Consider the following 19,821-nt stretch of genomic DNA (forward strand, 5'->3'; position numbering starts at 1 on the left):
GTTATTACATGACTTCAAAAAGTAAAGTCTCTTAAAGAGACTAACAGTGAATTTATTCATACATCATTTAGTGTATGAACATATTTAATTTTGCACATGCATACAAGTATATCAGTTACCAATAAGTCCAAAGAAGTCTTTCATTGGTGAACATTAGCTGCTTGTATAGTATATATGTTTTGCAAAACATGTCACAAAAGCTATTGAAAAAAAATTGTTCTAACGCCAGCCTGCATGACTGTCCCCACTAAAAAAAAAAGGCATTTTAAAACACTTTATGTTCTTACTACCCAGAAAAAACTGTACATTTGAGAAGACATGTTGAGCGTGTCTGCCTACTGGCCAACTAAGCAAAAACATTAGTACGGTATGTATTTTAATAGGAATTTGTTTTGACAGGCAGGCCTGAACAACAAGACAGCTCTCCTCTAAAAACTGCCGCAGTGGTTAATCACCTCCGCAGTCACTGCAGTGCTTCTTAAAAAAATATGACGAGATAAGCAACAACCGCAAGAAAAAACAAAAACTACAAATTATCTGGATCCACTGGATTCTCAGTGGAGAAACTAAAACTAAAAATTTGCTGTCAAGTCTATCTGGATGATTTTAAATCACGATTAGTAGAAATGTTTCTGCCATTGTACTTTTTGGTTAAAAGCGAAGCATTTCAAATGAATCATTTAGTTCCTAACAGATTCCTTTACACTGAAAAAGACAATTGGAGCAGAAGTCAGAAGTGAACCAACCATGTAAAACAACACATCATTTTTGGATTAACCTCCAAAACACTTGAAGCAAAAAACAATACGCCACCAAAGCCATAATACTTTTAAGAATAATAAAAAAAAACAAATGAGAATCATTTTTACGTTTCTTCAACCTGATGCTCACATTGGTTTGAAGACATGTCACGGCAGAATATACAGATTCGGTCTTTTAAATGAAGCACTGATCCGCAGGTGTACTATGGATGGATGGATGGATGGATGGATGGATGGATGGATGGATGGACGGACGGACGGACGGACGGACGGACGGACGGACGGACGGACGGACGGACGGACGGACGGACGGATGGATGGATGGATGGACGGAATCCTAGTTTCTCAGAGCTCTGGTTTTAACTGACCAGAGGCCAAACCTCGGTTACAGACACTTAATGAAGTACTGATTTTTAGAGAATTGTTATCAACTTTACTCAAACTGAATCCACATTCACATATATTATTGTGACATAATACAAGTAGAAGTTTATTTTTTGTGACTGTCATAATGTTTGAAAGGGACACTCAATTTACACCCTATTTGGTGATGTAAATGCACGTCAAAATACAGCAGAGTTGCCACACAAACTCATGGGAGACTTTTAGCTACACAAACCTGTGGCTTTCTGCCACAATAACAAATAGGGTCCCTGCCCAAAAAGCACACAGTGTGTAAGTAATAAAACAACAAAAAAAACCTTGAGACCCAGCATAACTTGTAGAATTTACTCTACTGTGACTGCGCTTTGTCCATAATTTCAGACAGTCTTTGTCATTTGATGGAGCACAAATAAAATGTAATCATTTTCGTTTACATTTGGGTTGAACAAATTCAATAAATAATGTGTCATGTTTTAGACCTGAAATATTTACAAACCTTCTGAAAGACTTTAGCGATGAAATGTAACCTTTTTCTCAGTTTATTTAACTTTCCATCCATGCATTCATTCTCCTGTTTATTCAAGGTTAAGTTTATAAAAATAAACAAAAACAAGCCAAGCTGGTTTTTCTCCAACTCCCCAGTTCTTCTCAAGTCATCTTGATTGAAACATAGAACTTTGGCTTTAAAATAATATTATTTTAAAAGCGCATTGTTGGATCTAACCTTCTCATACATCTTGCTCAACAAAATCCTTTCCTCATCATCCTGAACCTCAACTTGCAATTAGAGGTAGACAGATTAATCAGTCAGCTGACGAATCACATCATTTTTGCCACTTTTAAATAATAGGCATAGGGTCATGTCTGGAATGACCCGCTGATTAACAGCCACATACATTGCCAGTTGAGCTGTTGCTGTGGAAACGGAAAGGAAACGGCGGACTTGTCCCTTTTTGTCAATTAAAGTGTCAAAACCTAAAATGGTTAAAGCGGGACTTGAGCTCAGAAGATTTGGCATACGAATGTCTAAACTTTTTATGCAAAGAGGGCCAAATTTGCAAATTAACCCTTGCAATAACATTAAATGCAATAAAATACATCTAAATACATTTTTACCCAAATTACTGTGAATTTTATCTTTTTAGACCAGAAATAAAATAAAGAAAGTCTGTCTGGGAGAAAAACAAAAACTTTTTGTCAACAACAAATCTGGGGTCTTATGAAAGGTTTCACATTATTTACAATTTAATGTTCACTGTAAACTCCTAAATTTCAACCACGTACATAGGAAAATAACACAAATATTGATCTTACTGGGAACTACGATCCAGTGTGGTTTTGATCACAGAAATCGATTTGTTCTTCTCGTTTGGCCCTTGATGTCACTGAAGGTCAAGTAGATGCCACAGGTTGTTTAGCCAATCACATTTAAGAAATCTGACACACTGTTCTTTAGAAAGTGCTGTTGGTATTATTGGTTTTATGACAGGATTTTTGCAGACATGGACTTTTTAAACGCCAGCCGGACTTTGGACAAGGCTGAATAAGGATATGCAGCAAAAAATAAAAACAGTTTTTAAAAAATAATTTATGGCTAAAAAAAATGTTCTTTTTTGCAAGTAATTTTCACTCATAATGTGTTCATCATTATTAGGCAGGTTAACAATCAAAAAAAATAAATTTAGCATGTTAATGGAAAAAAAACTAAGAAAGAAGAACAAAACTACCACACCATGACCAAGTCTCACAGGCTGCTAGTTATAAACTTTCATTTCCGCTTTGTGACTTTCGTGCCTCATGAAGTTAGTTAGCTGCTGAGATTGAGCTTTTTTTTGGCTAAACGGGCGGTGTGTGAAACAAACAACCCCTTAATGCTGTTCTTAAGGTTTCTGTGTGTGTGTCTGCTTTGACAGAGACAGCGCGTGCGGGAGGTTCGCCACAAAACTCCAGTGTAACCAGTAAACAAACAACCCACGTCACCTGCGCCGCAGAAACCACATTTAAGAAAAGAAAAACTTTTACTAGCTTGTTATAGCTGAGCTACCAAGTTCGGTCAGGGGCTGTCAACTTCCCTCCCGTACCTGCTGCACCGGCAGCAGCAGCAGGCTAGGACTGGAGAGGAGGAGACGTGCTGAGAGATTGAACCGTGCTGGTTTTATTTTTTGGCCTCTCTTCTCTTTCAAAACCAGCGAGAGAACCGGAAGGCGTCGTCTCCCGCACTAAACCGCCGAGACTCATTCAAAAACACCAATACTTCAACTCACCAGCAGCACCAGCGTGGACATTTTCGCCTCTCTCATCCTATTCCCGTTGCGGTTCCAAGAGGCCATGATGCCGCTGCCACGTCTGGATACGCAAGCGCACTCCGATTTTCCCGGATTGTCGAGCGGGGCGCAAGCGCCTCTGGGAAATGCAGTCATTACAAGTAATCCAACACTTGAACTTGTAACTCCTGTTATCACTCTTATTTTTCTTCATTCAAATAATGTGTTTAAAGTTGGAGATATTACGACGGGGTTTTATTGTTATTATTACTATATTGCAACTTAGTTAATTACACTTGAGGATAATTAGTAAATTGTCTCACAACCGGATGACACTCAATTAGCATTGTTCTTCATTAACACTACTGGGAAGTTGGATATGTTGTATGCTTGAGCAGCTGATGATTTATGTTCTGATTAGTACAAATTAAATAATAGAAAATGTTATGATACAAATATTTACACAAATGTAATAATGTATAAATGATGCCTATCATACACAATGTTTGTGATTTGGCAGAATACTGCACAGCTCAAAAAATATTCAAAACATGAAACTTTTTTTTATTTTTTTACCAAACATATAAAAAAGGTATTCATTAAAAGAGAGGACGAGTATTATTTCATGGAAAGGGAACATTTATTATACACAAGTCAAACAAAAGCTGATTTTGTGTGTCCAGAAGTGGAGCAAGGCCGAGGGATTTAAGTTTACACTTAAAACAATGTCCACACATAAAGGAGTTTAGAACAGATGTAGAAATATTATTATCGACAGATATGTACAGCTGCAAAACATAAATAAACATTGACATATCTGCAAATATTTATGAGTATAATTGTGACTGTCTAGTACTGTTCCTTCTCTAATAAGTACATATTCAGTTTCAGATACCCATTTATACACATAAAACTACACGTATAAATAAACATCTAGAAACATACACACCTGGAAACATCCCACACTCATTTGTCATATATAAACACGGATTCCCAATTAAATCTTTTAAGGTTCCATGTAAATCTTATTCCCCAATACACCCAGGTGCATCACTGGGTGCTGTAATACATTTGGTCTATAGGGCAGGGGTCTACAACCTTTAATGCTAAAAAAGCTATTTGGTCCAGTTCCTTACTAACCAAAGCCGCAAAGTCACCATTTCGAAAAATCTGCTTTATTTTGTTTTTTGTGACCATCAAGCCATTTGTTTCTAAAATGTACCTTTTAAATATTTACAATATTTGAATCAGTACAATTTTCTTTGTTTAATAAAGTTCATTTGTTTTACTTTTGAGAGCAGCACATATAGGTGCCCTTCAAATTATAATGCCACCCGTTTCAAAAAGGTTCCTTCTGCTGCTGCAGATTTACTTGAATTAAAAATCCAAGAAAGCTAAATCTAACATGACATTTTCCACCATTGTGACTTTGGTCCACCAGAATTCTTTTTCTTCTTTTACTATTACATATAAACATAACAGCAATGGCGTGGATTCCAATGTTTTGAATAAATCTGTAATTGCTTTAAACTCACTCTAATAATCATCCCCTATACCATTATTTCAGTTATCTGACAAATTCTAAATATAAATGACAAAACTCAATTAGCTAAAATAAATGAACTACAACCCTCGACTTAAAGCAAAGCCTCACAGAGGATGAAGGGGCCACATTGAGCTTGCAGACCCCCTAGTCTAGGTCACGAGGGTGAGAAATTATAAGGCTTTTTTTAAATCTTGTCCTATTTTTTTCCTTTTAAAGTCCGAAATAAAATATTAAATTATCAATTAACCATTTATCGTTACTACTGTTATTCAGTATGAACGGATAAAGCTGATTTGATCAGCTTATTTTGGCAAAACTGTGAAGAGAGCACCTGTATTCCCTTTGGGCTCTATTGCCAGGTTACCCTCACATTCACAAACATAATGCGGGAGGCGTCCCAGAAAGCCACGTGTGTCTGTGTGTGCGTGCGTGTGTGTGTGTGTGGGGGGGCTTCCCCAGGAGACAGTTTGGCTCTCCCAGAACCTCGCTAAGGTCCTCGGTTGCTTGTGTGTTGTGGACTGGCGCACAACTGCAACGCGCTGCCATCACTTCAGGGTGTCCGTGCGCACTTCTTCCTCCTCCTTGTCTTTCTCCTCTCTTTCTTTCTTTTTCTTTTTTTTTTTTAATCCTGCCCCCCCCCTTCCGCCCGGTGGTATCGCCCGACGGTAAAGCGGAGAGCGCAGTTGTCGGCTGCAGGTCGCTCGGAGAGGAACGCCGCTCCACGGACCCTCGAACCTGTTTCTGGTCTGCTCAAAGTGGCAGTCTCGTTTGCTTTTTTTTTTTTTTTTTTTTTTTTTAAATCTCGTTGTGGCAATTTCAGCAACTTGGGAAATATTAACATCCTCGAAGGTAAAAAGAAAAACCACTTTCCTGCTGTTTATTTTCTCGGAGAAATACCTGAATGACTATAATAGCACTTTTTTGGGTGTGTTGTTCACCAGTTTGTCTGTCGGATTGACCATTATATACAGAGTAAGGGAGGCTGGACTTCATTCTTTGTGTTTTAATTTTGTTTTAAAAAATAGCACAATAGGAGAAAAAAGCGCACACACTCGAGAGCTGTGGCTAAGGCGCGTCCCGCTCCGCATAGCTATCTTCTATCATCTCAACGTCTTGAACACGCCATGCATATATATATATATATATATACGAATATTATTTCTATATTCTTTTCTTCTTGTTTTGCTCCGGGGTAAGTGATCCGTGCGTGGATATAAGGTGTTGTGTTCTCGCTTCTCGCCAGTTTGACTTTCCACTCACGTTTCATCCCAGGATCAGAGGCGCATTTGTGGACTGCAGGAGCTGCCTGTTCCTGCCTCAGCAGCGCGGGCTTGAACTTCCTTTGGGCTCCACGCTGCCCCACAGTCCAAGGCAAAATTCAAGTGTGCCACTTCTAATGCAGAGTTAACTTATTGAAAGCTTTGTTTTTACGTTTTTGCTTTATACTTTCCCATAGATTGCAATAATCTTGTTTGGATGCACAAAGGTTAAACTTGCAGTAAGTTTGTTCAATTCTTTTTGGTTATTTTGATTTTGTTGTTGTAATAATTAACTAATCATTGTTTACTTTGGATTAGATTAAACGTTCGTTCTTTGTCCGCTTCACTTCTAGGAGGACTCGTAAAAGTTAATATTTAATAACTTTTTTGGAGCTACAATTTGTGTGGCATTGTTTTTAGAAAGCATCCCAAACTGCACATTTAAAACAAATGAATAATTCTTTAATATAATTTCATAAATTTGAAGAGTCACAGCTGACAGAGGTGTGCGCAGTCGAACAACAGAGGGCAGTATTGAGCAGCTGTAAAGACACCTTCCCCAGGTGAAGTTTTGAACATCCAGTGATGGAGAAGCTGAGCTCCATCTGACTGGAGCGCAAGTACAGCAGACATGCGTGTCTGCTCTCCAGCAAAAACATCCCGGCTCACTTTTTTGTTGCCGCTAATTATAAATTTCTAGGTCCTCAGAGCCTACATTTAGCACACTTTTTTTTTCAAACTTAGAATATTAAATGCACTTAACAAAACGAGTCAAACTCTGTATTCCTTTGAAGGTTATTTCGCTGCAGAAGTAACCTTCACCAGGCTCTGTGAAAGCGACTGAGGCTCTCGTTTCTGCATGAGCCACACTTAATTTCCATCATCCGTAAAGGTTGTATTCATTAGCGCCTCTCAAATGCAACAGGTGTTGCTTATTAGTGTGTGTTGTCTTTTTTCCCAACGCTAAAGACTTTTGCTTTAAATTGAGGAGATTTGAGACTCCGGTTTCATTTCTCTCCTGCGGGGTTCAAACCAGCGTCTGCCTGGACTCTTCTTTGACCTTGCCCATTCATCACCACGTGGGAAAAGGCCACTTCGCTCCCATCGCTTGATGGATATTCATGCATCCTTACAGGTTTTGTCATGCCCACATGCTTGTCTTATGGATGATTAAGGCTTTTCTTGTTTGATGGCTCGCTTTAGTGTCCCAGATCAGCTCTTTTAAATGGAAAACAGGTTTTCATCTCTAATGAACTTATGAAGGCTCTTGACAGGCCCTGATGGGTGAAGGGGGGGGGGGCATTAAACAAAATGCAAACTGGATTTCTCTTCCCCTCTCTTCCTTTTTATACCATTCCTTCTTCTTTCTTCCCCTCGTGAGCGTGTTCTGTTTCATGTCGCATCTTCCTGCCACCTAATGTCTCCGTAAATAATCCACCGCCGCTAACAAATATAAGTGTTGAGTGGATGAGGCTGTAGTGCCCTTATCACATTTTTTAATGATGCCTATGTTGTAACTGTGTCAGGGGCCCGGAGTCATCTGAGCGGGACAAACGGATATGAGAGCTTGAAGATAGAAGATCTCTAGATAGTCTTCCATCTGGTATTAGCCTTTGGAGAACAGAAAAGCGGGGCGTGAGCTCCGCAGTCAGGCCTGCAAAAGATTTTGCGGATATAACATAACGATAAGTGTGATTATGTCTGGTCTCACACCGTACTGTCGGTTTTACAATCAGAGTTAGATAAAACCAGGAAATAGGAAAATATTTCTCTTTTATCACAGATAGTTTCGTTGTTCTTATTTTATGGTGGTTTCATCACCTGAAGAGTGGCGGAAACTGTAAACCGGTAGCTTCCACATCATCCTGTTGCTTCTGCTGTTCAATTGAGCAACTTTTTAAGCCTAAAAATATTTCCAGAACTTTTGTTGTAGTTGCAACATTTCTGCAGTTTTTTGTTGTTGTTGTTGCTGAGGATTGCAGGACCTAATGCTTCTGTTCAGGCCCGGATTTAGCCAGCCCCGGTGCAGGTAGAATATCAGTGTGCTGCGTGTGTTGAGTGTTTGGGATGTCGTACCCCTCCAAGCCCCCAGAATGCATAGAAAATGCTGCTATCATTTGATCAGTTTCATATATTTTCTTAAACTGCTGTATCCCTTATGGGGTCACAGGGCTGCCAGAACCATACCCTAGCTTCTGTGATACACCCTGGACAAGTTGCCAGTTTTTTGCAGGGTCATTCAATCTCACACCCATTCAGACAATTGATCAATCAACCTGTGATGCAGCTCTTTGGGAAGAAAACCCACACATGCAAAGGGAGAGCATGCAAACTCCACACAGAAAGGTCCCAGCTGGGATCTGCTGTGGGGCAAAGGCGTTAACCACTGCGCCCCTGTGCAGCCTTCTTATCAGTTCATCCATCCATATACCTGTCTTCTCCTTTGATCTATTTGATATTTATTTATGTTGCTCTTCCTCACATCCCCCTCCACATTTTCCGGGCTTGGGACAGGTACAAGCACTGTCTGTCCATCCATCCTTGTGGAATTTTTTTATTTCACAAAAGCCCCCTTTGTCTTATGTTTTTGTTGGTTTTTTTATTTATTTTTTTATGGAGGGGCGGAATTTCGAGGGGGATTCCTTCTCCTGGTGCTGAACGCTGTAGAAAAAAGAACAATGACTTACCTTCAGGAAGGATGTCCTCAGCTTTGTAAGGGGATGGAGTCTGTCTATCTGAGGCATCGCGGTCGGTTAATCAAGGTTTTTCTTCTGTCCGGCGTTGATTATGTGAAGGTGAACAAGCAAAATATTAGGTGGCCACACTGAGAGCAGGATTCACATGGAAATGAGGTCAGGGTGCGCAGAGTAAAACAAGCCGGTCTACATTCATAGAGAGGAGAATTTTTTTAAGGTGTTTCAAGAAGAGACTCATATTGAAATGTCCGTTTCTTCCACTTTTGTTCATTAAATGCAAGATTTGAATTAGCAACTCCTGATGATGTGACTTCACCTCTCTCAAAGCAATCTCTTAATGTCCCTTCTCTACCAGAATGTGATTATGTTGTCCCACACCGCCGACTTAAATGTCGCTGTTTTATTTTGTTTTGGTGCGCCTTTCGATCCGAACCTGGTTGAGGTTGCACGTTTGATTGCAGACCATATATTCTAAAGAAAGGAAATCAGCTTGTTGGACAACTTGAACGTTTGATTGCTCCTTTTTCCGCTCTTTTTATGTGTGAGCAATGGTTATCAGGCTGTGGCCAATTGCCCTGTCAGCAACAAGCTGCAGTTTGACAGAAGCACTTTGCTTCACCTGTAGGGAATCTGCGTTTGAGTCCAGCGGCTCCTTTTGCGCTGTGGGAGAATGTGTGTGTTCTCGTCATAGCCACACACTTTGAACTGGGAGGACAGCAGTCAGAGCCACTGGGTTGAAATGAATTATTCCTCAGTGTCTGTCTGGGTCCCCCCACCCACCCATTGTTTCTGAATGCACTTGGTGTGGCCTTCACCCGCAGTCTCAGTCTGTTTGAAACCTGGCCTTTTTCTGCCTCAACACACAGCTTTGCTGTCTGTGAAATCCAATATGGAAGCGACGTTTCTCTGCTTTGTCTGTAACCCAGCTAATTAGAGCTTTATCCGACCCAACAGTCTCAATTTGTTTGTGGGACGCCATCCTGTTTGTTTATGCTCCACTTTCTTCTCTTTAGTTCTGCACCTTCACAAACACACAGTTAAATAGGAAGAAATGCTTTTGCTCGATATTTTTGGGATTTTACTCTGCTGCCATTTCACGTTCTAATTAGGCAGAACAAGCAGCCAGAATATGTAAAATCAGCACCACTATTAGATTTTTAAGGCTGAAGCAATTCATGCAGAAAGAGCGGATTAGAGTAGTTTTTAAAGACAATAAAGTATTTATAGCTCCGGATTAATTGGACTCACATTTATACATTGAAGGATGTTTTTTAGGCAGTTCTTCATGTGAAACCAAAGACGTTTTCATCCATTATTACAGCCCATCTGGAAATTACAGCAGGTATGTGAGAGTGGAAGAGGTTTGCAAGTGTGCTGTCATCCATGCATGTGCGCATGCGTGCATGTCTGAGCAATCCGATTTTTTTTTTCTTTGTGTGCATGCAAAGAGGACGTGAAGGCATGTGCCTTTTTCTGTCCCACCGCTCCTCTGTTGAGCCCCAACAAGGTTTGAGCTGGGTGGGAATAAAAGTGATTAAAAAAAAAAACCCAAAGAGAAGGTACTCCCACATTTGGTTTGTGTGTGTGTGTGTGTGTGTGTGTGTGTGTGTGTATATGCACATGTGTGTGGTGAGACGGACACTATTTCCATTGATGCTCTGGATGTATGACTGAAACCCCCAGACCCTTTTAGGAAGGGAGCTCATTCAAGGCTTGATGTGACCCGGAGGACGGGGTTAGAAGATTGTTGTTGAGCCCTTTTGTGGGGTCGGTGGGAACATTGTTCCCGTTCAGTTGCTTTTATGCCATAGAGCTGCTGAAGTCGCTAGGCTGGATGGGCTTTTAGGTTGTCTGCTTCATTTTAAAAGTCAATAAAATATGTGAGTCGTTCCCCGTTACAAGTCATTAAAATGATTTCAGAGGACATTTTCCACAGGCTATGATTCATACTTTGTGATTTATTACAAGCTGAGCTGACCTTTTAACAAATATGCTGAGATTTTAGAGGTGTAATATAGAAAAATGAGTGTAATATGCATTTTACTGGGAATTAGAGACTGAATAATTATGTGACATATTGTAATGCAAGCCAAGTACATGGGTTTTGGTGACAAAACTGGGATGTAAACAAAGGACAAATCAAAGTAATGCTTAAAACAACTACGGTAATTACATTTTGGCTAGTTTTATATTTTGATCTAGTTTTACTTGACAGATGGATTTTTATTCTTTCAAAATAAATGATTGTTTCACAACCTTGGCTGTTTTAATTTGAAGACTCCCATTGTATTTATATTTGAGGAATATATCCTAAATTTTTTGGCCTGCCCTCAACAATCTCTTTTAGATCCAGTCACATATAAAGAGTTTAATTATTTTGTTGGAGTCTGAATTACGAGTCTTGAATTATGATGCATTGGCTAATGTTTGACCATTTTTTCGTCTATGCTACAAATAGGAATGGAATGACTTCATGACAAAGACTTCTTGCTCATGTTTGATGCAGCAGAAGGAGAAAAAAAAACATGACTAAGTGTGTTATTGCAGTGCGGATAGGTTTGGAGGTTATTAAGGAAAAGCATACCTGAGTTGTTCATAACTTAAGTCACATTTTCATTTACTTTGGTTGGTTTCCAATGTTGGACTTTGACTTACTGACCCTGATCGGCCTTAAAGAAGGCAGATCAATGCATCTACAGTCAGCAGGTTGGGTGTTTGTGACTGCACTGCTTTGTGTTTGTTCAAATCTTCATGTGTTTTTGTCTAAAGTGGTAAATGTCAGTCCCAGTCCCATTCACCCATGCACACACTGATGGCTGCTCTGCAGCCAAAAACTGATGCCAAACTATAACCACCAGGAACATTGTGGGGTTCCGTGTCTTGCCCAAGGAAACTTCAGCACATAGGCGAGCAGGGCTCTACCGATCAGAGGTCGACCTGCTCTACCTCTGCAATTGACACAAAGGAAAATCATTTTTAGGGAGTTATTTGATAAGATTGGTGATGGTCCAGCACTAAATAGAACTCTGTAAAGTTGGTAGTTTATTGCATGGCATGATAATAATTTGTCCAAAAAGAATTCCTTTCTGTGATCTGATATTTGTCTTTTCGTTGATCATGCATGTTTTAAATGCGGTTACTTTAAGTACAAGCTGAAATTTGATGTTTTGCTTACAAGTTAAAGAAGTTAAAACACTCTGACAAGTTATTTCTGTAGAATTTAGATTCTTGTTTTTATTTGGAACAGTCCCAAAAAGAGATTCATATTCAGACCGACTCTTGTATATATGGTCTTGCTAGTTTTGGTGTTGGAAGTTCAGTCAGATGCAGCACAAAGAAAAGCATTGTAAAATGTCCAGTATTGTGTTCTTGTGATGGTGTCTTCCTTTTATGTATTTTACCCATTTTACTTTGTTAGTATCCGTGTAAGTTGATGTATGAATGCTTGATTAAGTGATTCTGTGTTTATTTAAAGTTGAGAGTGTACATTAGGTCTGATTGCAGGTTGCAGGTTCAGTTCCAGCCTTGCTTCCCATGTGTTAAAGTGTCCTTGGACAAGACACTAAACCCCCCATTTGCTCCTGGTGGTCATGTAGTGGTCAGCACTTTCGCCTTAGGTTCAAATCCCAGTTGGGGACCTTTCTTTGTGGAGTTTGCAGGTTCTCTCACTACATGCTCGGGTTTTCTCCCAGAGTCTAAAAACATGCTTCGTAGGTTAATTTGAGTCATTGAATTGCCCCTAGGTGTACATGTGTGTGACTAGTAACCTGTCAAGGGTGTACCCCACCTTCGTCCAAAAGCAGTGACCCCAAAAACTGGGTTCTGAAAATGAATGGATGGATAGATGGTTACAGGTTGGAGCCATGTGTGTCAGCAGGGCTGCAATTAGTGTGTGAAAGTGTGTGCATGGATGAATAGGACTTTGGGCCCTAAAGCAAGAAATGTTTACCATTTACCTTATACCAGATTAGTAAATTAAGCAGTAGAAAATTTCACATAGCCCTAATCTTTCATTTTTTTAGTTGTAGTGTGTTGCACTTTTCTTGATGATTTAAAGTTTTATGTTATACAAGAGTAATTCGCACAAATCCCTGATAGCCAAACTTGTTGTAGTCACAACAAGGATTAGATCTAATTTGTGTCTTTGGATGAAAAGTAGTAAGGAGATTCCCTTACTCATCTCACAGTTATCAAAGGTGTCTCAGACTTCTTTTGAACAGTTTCCATAAATTCCAATCCGTTGAGAAAAATGGTGGATCACCTGCAAGAGGCTAGAAGCCTGTAAAAGCAAAACATGACGTCTAGGCTTTTGAATGACAAAGGGACACTGCGCTTTCCAGCACGTCTGCCTGATCCAAATCCAAGCTTTGATTCTCACTTTTTAGCTTCTGTACTTTTGATACTCGTGACAAAGCATCAGTACGAGATGAGCCAAGAGGTGTTTTGAGGTCTTTTACAAAACATTATCCAGTGACAGATGTGAGCAAAAGCATAGATTACCTTTCATTCAGAGAGAACATTTTTGTGGTTATTCCACATTTTAGGTGTTTAGACATGCCAGCATTTGAGGCCAGCATATAATGCATTATCTAAGTCAGTTGTTTGGTGTTTATTCACCACTCAAGCCTAATCTGCATTAGAGGGGAAATACTGTGTTTTGTCACTGTTTAGTTTTTCTGTTGCCAAAGTTGTCTTGACTATTTTTCCTTTTCATTGGTTTATGATTGTTTTTGTTATTTTTAAAGAAATATTCTGGTCTCTGATTAGGTCAGGATCTAAAATGTTGTGCTAGTGGTTGAAGTTACTTTAATAATTTCTTATTAAAGTGTTGATCATCAACAACGCATGAGAGCTGACTTTCTCTTGTGTCTAAATATTAGCCTCTGAGACTGTTGGCGTAGATCACCACACATTAGAGCTCAAGGCAGGGAGCTTGAGGCACATTTTCTATATCACATATAAGCTCTTTTTCCAATGACATCTTTGGCTCAGATCATGATTCACAACAACTTGAATAAATAAATACTCAGAAATCCAACTTTTTTCTTTATATCTTCTCCATTATCAGTAAAAAGCTACAAGAGCATATTAAAAACTCCTAAAACAGGATCTTCATCTGAGTGGGTCTTCAATAAAATGACCAATATTTTTGTTTTAATATGCATGCCAGCTTTCGTGCGTAAAGTTATTTTGTTTTTTTTTAAATCTCTGCCAAGTGTACCAAGCCGGCTAAAAAATGCAGCTGAAGTCCAATGTGTCACATTTTTCCCCTCAGCTTGAAGAGTTCAATTGTTAACACTTTTTCTTTTGACCCACCACCTCACCAGCACCGCTGAGTTTGGTTTGCGGTTGACTTGGGTTACCATGGTGATAAAGGTGGCCCTCAGGGGGCCAGAGGCTCTGTTTCAGAATGAGGCAGATACAGAAAGAGAGGAGTGTGACAGTGATTAATGTCCTGGCACAAACAGAGACAGTTACCTCTCAGAACCCCTCAAGTCACCATCAGAGTATTAAAAAAGTCTCCTTGACCCCCCCCCACCACCACCCACCACCCTCCAGCCCAAACCTTTTACCACCATCTCCCACCACCACAGTAAAAATGAGATGAGTTTAATTACATAGTGTAATGTGGGGGAGTCATGTGACAGTCAGGTTACAATTCGGACACAGCCTCAGTCTGTTAACAAGGAAGTGAAGTGATGGAAGACCAGGGGCCGGCGTCTGTGTGATGGAGATAAGCAGCCAACCGTGCACCCTCATCCCACCCCCCCTACACCTCAACAAAAAAGCCTAACAAACACTGTTTCTAGATTTTTGGGACGAAAGGGCTTTAGTACGGAAAAGCTTTTGTACACTTCTCACAAACATCAGCTTTTGCATTAGGTTAAATCTCTACACATCCGCATGCAACCTATTTTAGCTTCCAATTAGATGCACTTTGACTATAGGCACAACTTCAAAGCTTTAGCTCTGCACCTTTTCCTTTTTGATGTTCCCCGCGTCAATCTCAAGGTCGATTAAAGCTCCTTTTTACCATCTTGGTCCCTTATGGGATTCTTGCACATCTCTGCAGTTCTCCCTCTTTTGCCCTTTTTTTTCCTTCATGACACTTTGGCTGAACAAAACCTCTATTTGACCACTATGTTGCAGTGTTTGAGCCCCAGTTAACAACGAGTAAAAGCTTTGCCCTTTGCTTCTGCAGTGATTTCTACACCTCTTCCAGCCACTTCAAACTTTTTGAGAGCTCTGTGACAGGAGCCTCCGCCCTGTGGTCTCATATTCTGATAACTCTGGGGTATAATCCCAGAATTGCTGTTTATAAACGGTTTATAAAGATTTATGCATCACTTATACTTCACTTTTCTGTCTTTTGGTCTGAAACAAATAGGGATTTTATTTTCATACACATGTTTTGGTACACAGGTACTGTGAAATTGGAGGAGGAGTACGGTTTATCGCGGTGTAAATCAGCTTGATGGTAGGGAGAATGTCTGCTTCCGCAAACAGCGGATTGCTCTTGCTAGTCTTGGCCAGCAGCCCCATTCATCACCGTCCACGAGCAGCTTTGTAACTATGGCTGAGGTTCCTGAATGTAAAGTGTTGCTTCAAACAGGAAATGCATCCGTAAACTGACATCTTGGCAGATCAGTGGCATGGTTGGGTACTCTCAGTTTAAAAATAAATATATAGAAATGTATACACACACACACACACTCAGCAGAAAGGTCTTGGTTCCAATCCTGGCTCGATCTTCTCTGTAGGAGTTTGGATGTTTTCCTCATGTATGTGTGGGTTTTCTCCAGGGAATCCGGGTTCCTCCCACAATCCAAGGACATGCTTCATAGGTTGATAGGTGGCACTAACTTGTCACTCATGTGAGTGTGTTTGTTTGTGTAGCTCTGTAACACACTGGAAAGCAATGTCAATAGAGTTATATGCATTTTGATATGAAAAACAAAGCAAAAACGTAAAGAATGACAGTCATTTGGAAATAATGGTCCTCTTCAAGCAACAAACGGATTTTACTCTTACTGCTTTTTTCATGATAGTGTTAAGTCTCTTATGGAAATAAATATAATTGAACAAGATAGTTCCACAGCCATGGTGCATGGTAGGACCATAGACATATTTAATGCAACAAAGGTTCTGAATGCTAAAAAGGATCCCTTTAGTGGGAAGGGCACATTGACCTGAGGTTGCTTTTCACAGCAACAAACAACATTTGAGCAGGACAACGATTTGTTGGGTTTACCCACTAGTCCACTCACTTGCCAGTAAACAAACAAGGAAACAGAAAAAAACATCCCTAAAACTATGAAAAATTGAGTTTCAATAAGTTCAAAACAGCCAATAAAAAAAAATCCTACAATTCATAGAAAATAAAGGAGTACATTGAAATATTATTTGAAGCCAGATTACACCTACATGTATTGTTTGTGTAAAATCAAACTTTTTAGCAAAGTGAATTGCTCTTTTTTGCAACTTGCCTCCAGTAGATGTTGGTGGAACTGCAACATGCATGTATGTGGTACACTTGGGTATGCTTTAAATTCAGGAAAGGGCAGTGAGGGGTGGGGTAGGACTATATCTTTCCCATCAAGGTAGTCCAACCTGTGGTGCGATTCAAAACCAACCACTTTAACTATCTCAAAATAAATAGTAAAACTGTTATTTAAAATTAAATCGAGATCATTTGAAACTATTTGTAATGCCTATTTGACGTTCCAAGTATATCGTTTGTTGCAGAAAGAGTAGATGTATAAAAAGCTGCATCATCAGCATAAAGATGTACCTTAGCTCAAATGCCTTGAACGTAATTACCGGAAAACTTATGGAAAGTTCAACGTTACATCTCGCTGCATGCCTCAGTTACCTCAAATACATTTGATTTGCGTCTATACACCTGAAAAAATTTAGTCCTACATGTAAGGCAACAACCTTGGGGATTTAAAATATGAATAAATGCATTTTAAATTACAGAATGCATGTAAGTACTACTTTTCTCTCAAGCTCTGCTGTTCATTACTTCTTATTCTAACCTGTCTTTATAGTCTTTTTAATTTAAATTCAGAGATCTGACCCTTTATCTCAGCAGCAAATGCAATTTACATCCTCCTGCAGGGCTTTATTTACTTGATTATGCTACAATGGTTTTGGTCTGCTGAACACCTGGCTGCACAATGAAGATGCGTTTGCCACATAACCACTTCAGAAACAGCAATTATCCTACAGGTCAAGCGGCCCTCTGTGAGTTATTTAGACGCATGCCGCTTTCTCATTTTCCGGATTGTAGTCTTCCTTTTCCTTTCACTAGTAGCACTTTATGACACCCTCTGGTAACAGACTGCAGGAAGCAAGAAAAACACACACTTCAAACAAGACTTTCAAAAGACTTTTAAATTACAGCAGAAACTTTTGCTGCTAAAACTCTAAATTGTTCTTTAAGAGCTTTGAGATAATTAAAGATCACGAAGTTGGTGATTTTGTCTTACTAACACCAGGAGTCTTGAAGTTGAGTCATGGCAGAAGTTTAAAGTCAGCTTTCTTGTTTCTTGTCTCATGGTTTCTGAAGCTGCCACATCAGTCAAATTCAAGAGATGTGATTTTTTTTCATTTATTTTTTGTTGGCATTTTTATAATAGTGCGGAAAGGCTTGATATAGCCCTCAAATGTGAAGACATTAAGGTTTTATTTCATTATAAAACGGCCTCTGTACAAGCTCTGTAAAGTATAAGTAAAGACGAGAGGACCCTTGTAGATTCTCTTAAAAATATATGGGTATTCATATAAAAAAGATGGTGTATTTAAAAAAAAGGACATCAACCTTAAGTGTCAGTATTGAGCTCTTAATACAAAATCAGTTCACAGCATCTTCTAAGTTTAAAATATTGTAGTTCAACTTTTCTCTTTAACTTTAGCAGGAAATCACATGACTGTCTATGTGACCCACTTTTTTTATTGATCTGTTTTCCAAAAAAGAAAAGTTACTGTGAGATTACAGTGGGACAAAAAAGTTTAGGTTAGTCTACAATTAAAGAGATGAGAGAGGTCTATACATTCCATCATTAAACCGTGGGAGACACATTTAAATAAAGTATCCTGGAATAATCTTTACTATGGATCAGTTATTCTGTCATTTTTGCAGAAAAGCAGCTCCATAGCATGATATGTCCACCCCCATGCTTTACAGTAGGTTTGGTGTTCTTGGGATGAGACTTAGCATTCTTCCTTCTCCAATTACAACATATTGTGTTCATACTAGAGTTTTTTCAATTATTTGTGTCGTTAATATAGATAACTACTTAAAAACAGGAGCCAGTAATAAAGGTAACAGGTGGGGAATACAAGAGCTTCTTAAAGCAACAGGCCTATGAAGGACAGTATTTTCACTTGTAAGTAGGTTTTTTTGCATTAAAATACAAATGAATGTCATTTTAAAATAAAAGATAAAGTGGAAATGGACTCAGTGATTGTAAAATTAGGTTAGTTTGTATATCAGCTACTAAAACCAGGATTTTCTTTGAACCCCTTGATTTTTTTATTTTAATATATTTATTTCAGTATTAAACAAGTTCTTTTTAAACTGTTAGTGTTGTGACTGTTGGAAGTAACTAGCCTATCAAACTTTAGGTTTGAAAATGTCTCAGTGAAAATGTAATGGGTATTGTAATGCTGGTGGGTAATGTAATGGTTAAAATGTGCACATTCATGAGGGAAATCAATAATAAAAAATGTAACAAATGCCCGTGTTATGCAGAATACGTGTTCACACTAAATCGGGAAATGCGAGCCAGAAGCCTTTTCAACACGACACAATTTAAGGGTTTTGCCTGGAAAGTTGAAGGGTTTATAGGTTTGTGCAGGACGGATGGGATGCTGTAATCCTAAATGTTTGGTGTAAATAACAGAATGTCAAGCTGTAACCAACAGGTGCGTGTGTTTATGACGCTGCAGCCGAACTCCTGTCAAGCTCTTTTCACTGATCATAAAAAGCAAAGCCTTTGACTGAAGGGCAGTGGCCTCAACAGTAGAAGTCAGCTGCTGTTCTTGAAAGCAGATGTCGCAGGTTAAGGGTGGAAGGGAGGGACAGTCTGTATGCAGATGAAGACGTCACCTCACTGCACCTTTTCAAAAAAAACAAAACAAAGGACCTAATCTGTTAGTATGTATACAGATGTTTCCCTGTCACCTTTGGCAACTTACAATGTGCTGCTTGGATGCATTTACTTATTCATTGGATTCAAACGTAATCAGGATTTGGGGGAATTCTGATTTGTGCAGATTAATGAAATCTGGTAGCTTTAGTGGTACGCACAGCAGCCTGTTTCAGCCACTCTAGATGCCCTCCTGCTGCTTCTGACAGCATGCCACTGCTGGCACAATGCCCAGACGTCCTTACCAATTCACAAACCAGCAGTGATGGCGGCTGGGCCCACGCGTGCTTTGACTTTGCTGAAGATGTGCTTCTATTCATTAGGGCAGTTCAAACGACACAGGGCTGTTTATGTTCAGTGGCAAGAGGGGAAAACCAAGACATAGAGCCAGTGCCTTGCACCCTGGGCCTGGCAGTTTGTGGCGTCTGCATTTGATTAAAAAGTGTCCTCTCTTGATTTTTCTCCTCGCTCTACTCAAAATAAGTTGAATATTAGCTGAAATCAACTGGTGCATTATTAACAGGTGTAATCATATGCATGCCCCCTTAGCGAAATTGCTTTGATTTGATAATGTTATCAACAAATCCACTATTCCAATTAACAAACTTGTTGCAAGAATAAACATAGATTTTCGAGAGCATGTTAGCATAGAAGGCTACAAGGACAATCACTGATGAAGCTTACGTTTCCACAAAAGGTGGAAAGGTCCTCAAGGATGATTTGTGATTAAAATTCCTCTGCATTGCTTTTGATGGAA

The 19,821-nt window shown here is 39.4% G+C and overlaps 2 protein-coding genes across 4 annotated transcripts in view; one reads left to right on the plus strand and one right to left on the minus strand.

Moving 5' to 3' along the window:
* The window catches only part of pdia5 (protein disulfide isomerase family A member 5), a 64,453-nt gene extending 60,919 nt beyond the window's left edge, over positions 1–3,534 (minus strand). Inside the window, exon 1 of the mRNA XM_004081428.3 lies at positions 3,410–3,534. Coding sequence (XP_004081476.1) covers positions 3,410–3,475 — 66 coding nt within the window. The 5' untranslated portion in view covers positions 3,476–3,534. The remainder of the gene's footprint in view (positions 1–3,409) is intronic.
* Positions 3,535–5,597: 2,063 nt separating this feature from the next.
* sema5b (semaphorin 5B) overlaps positions 5,598–19,821 on the plus strand; it is a 209,913-nt gene continuing 195,689 nt past the window's right edge. For 2 of the 3 annotated variants that reach the window (XM_011489256.2, XM_020713350.2), the window contains exon 1: positions 5,598–5,804. The gene's annotated coding sequence lies outside the window, so the exon portion shown is untranslated. The remainder of the gene's footprint in view (positions 5,805–19,821) is intronic. The other variant, XM_011489257.2, reaches the window with a different exon arrangement.

This window comes from Oryzias latipes, chromosome 21 (genome assembly GCF_002234675.1).
Source record: "Oryzias latipes chromosome 21, ASM223467v1".
NCBI lineage: Eukaryota > Metazoa > Chordata > Actinopteri > Beloniformes > Adrianichthyidae > Oryzias > Oryzias latipes.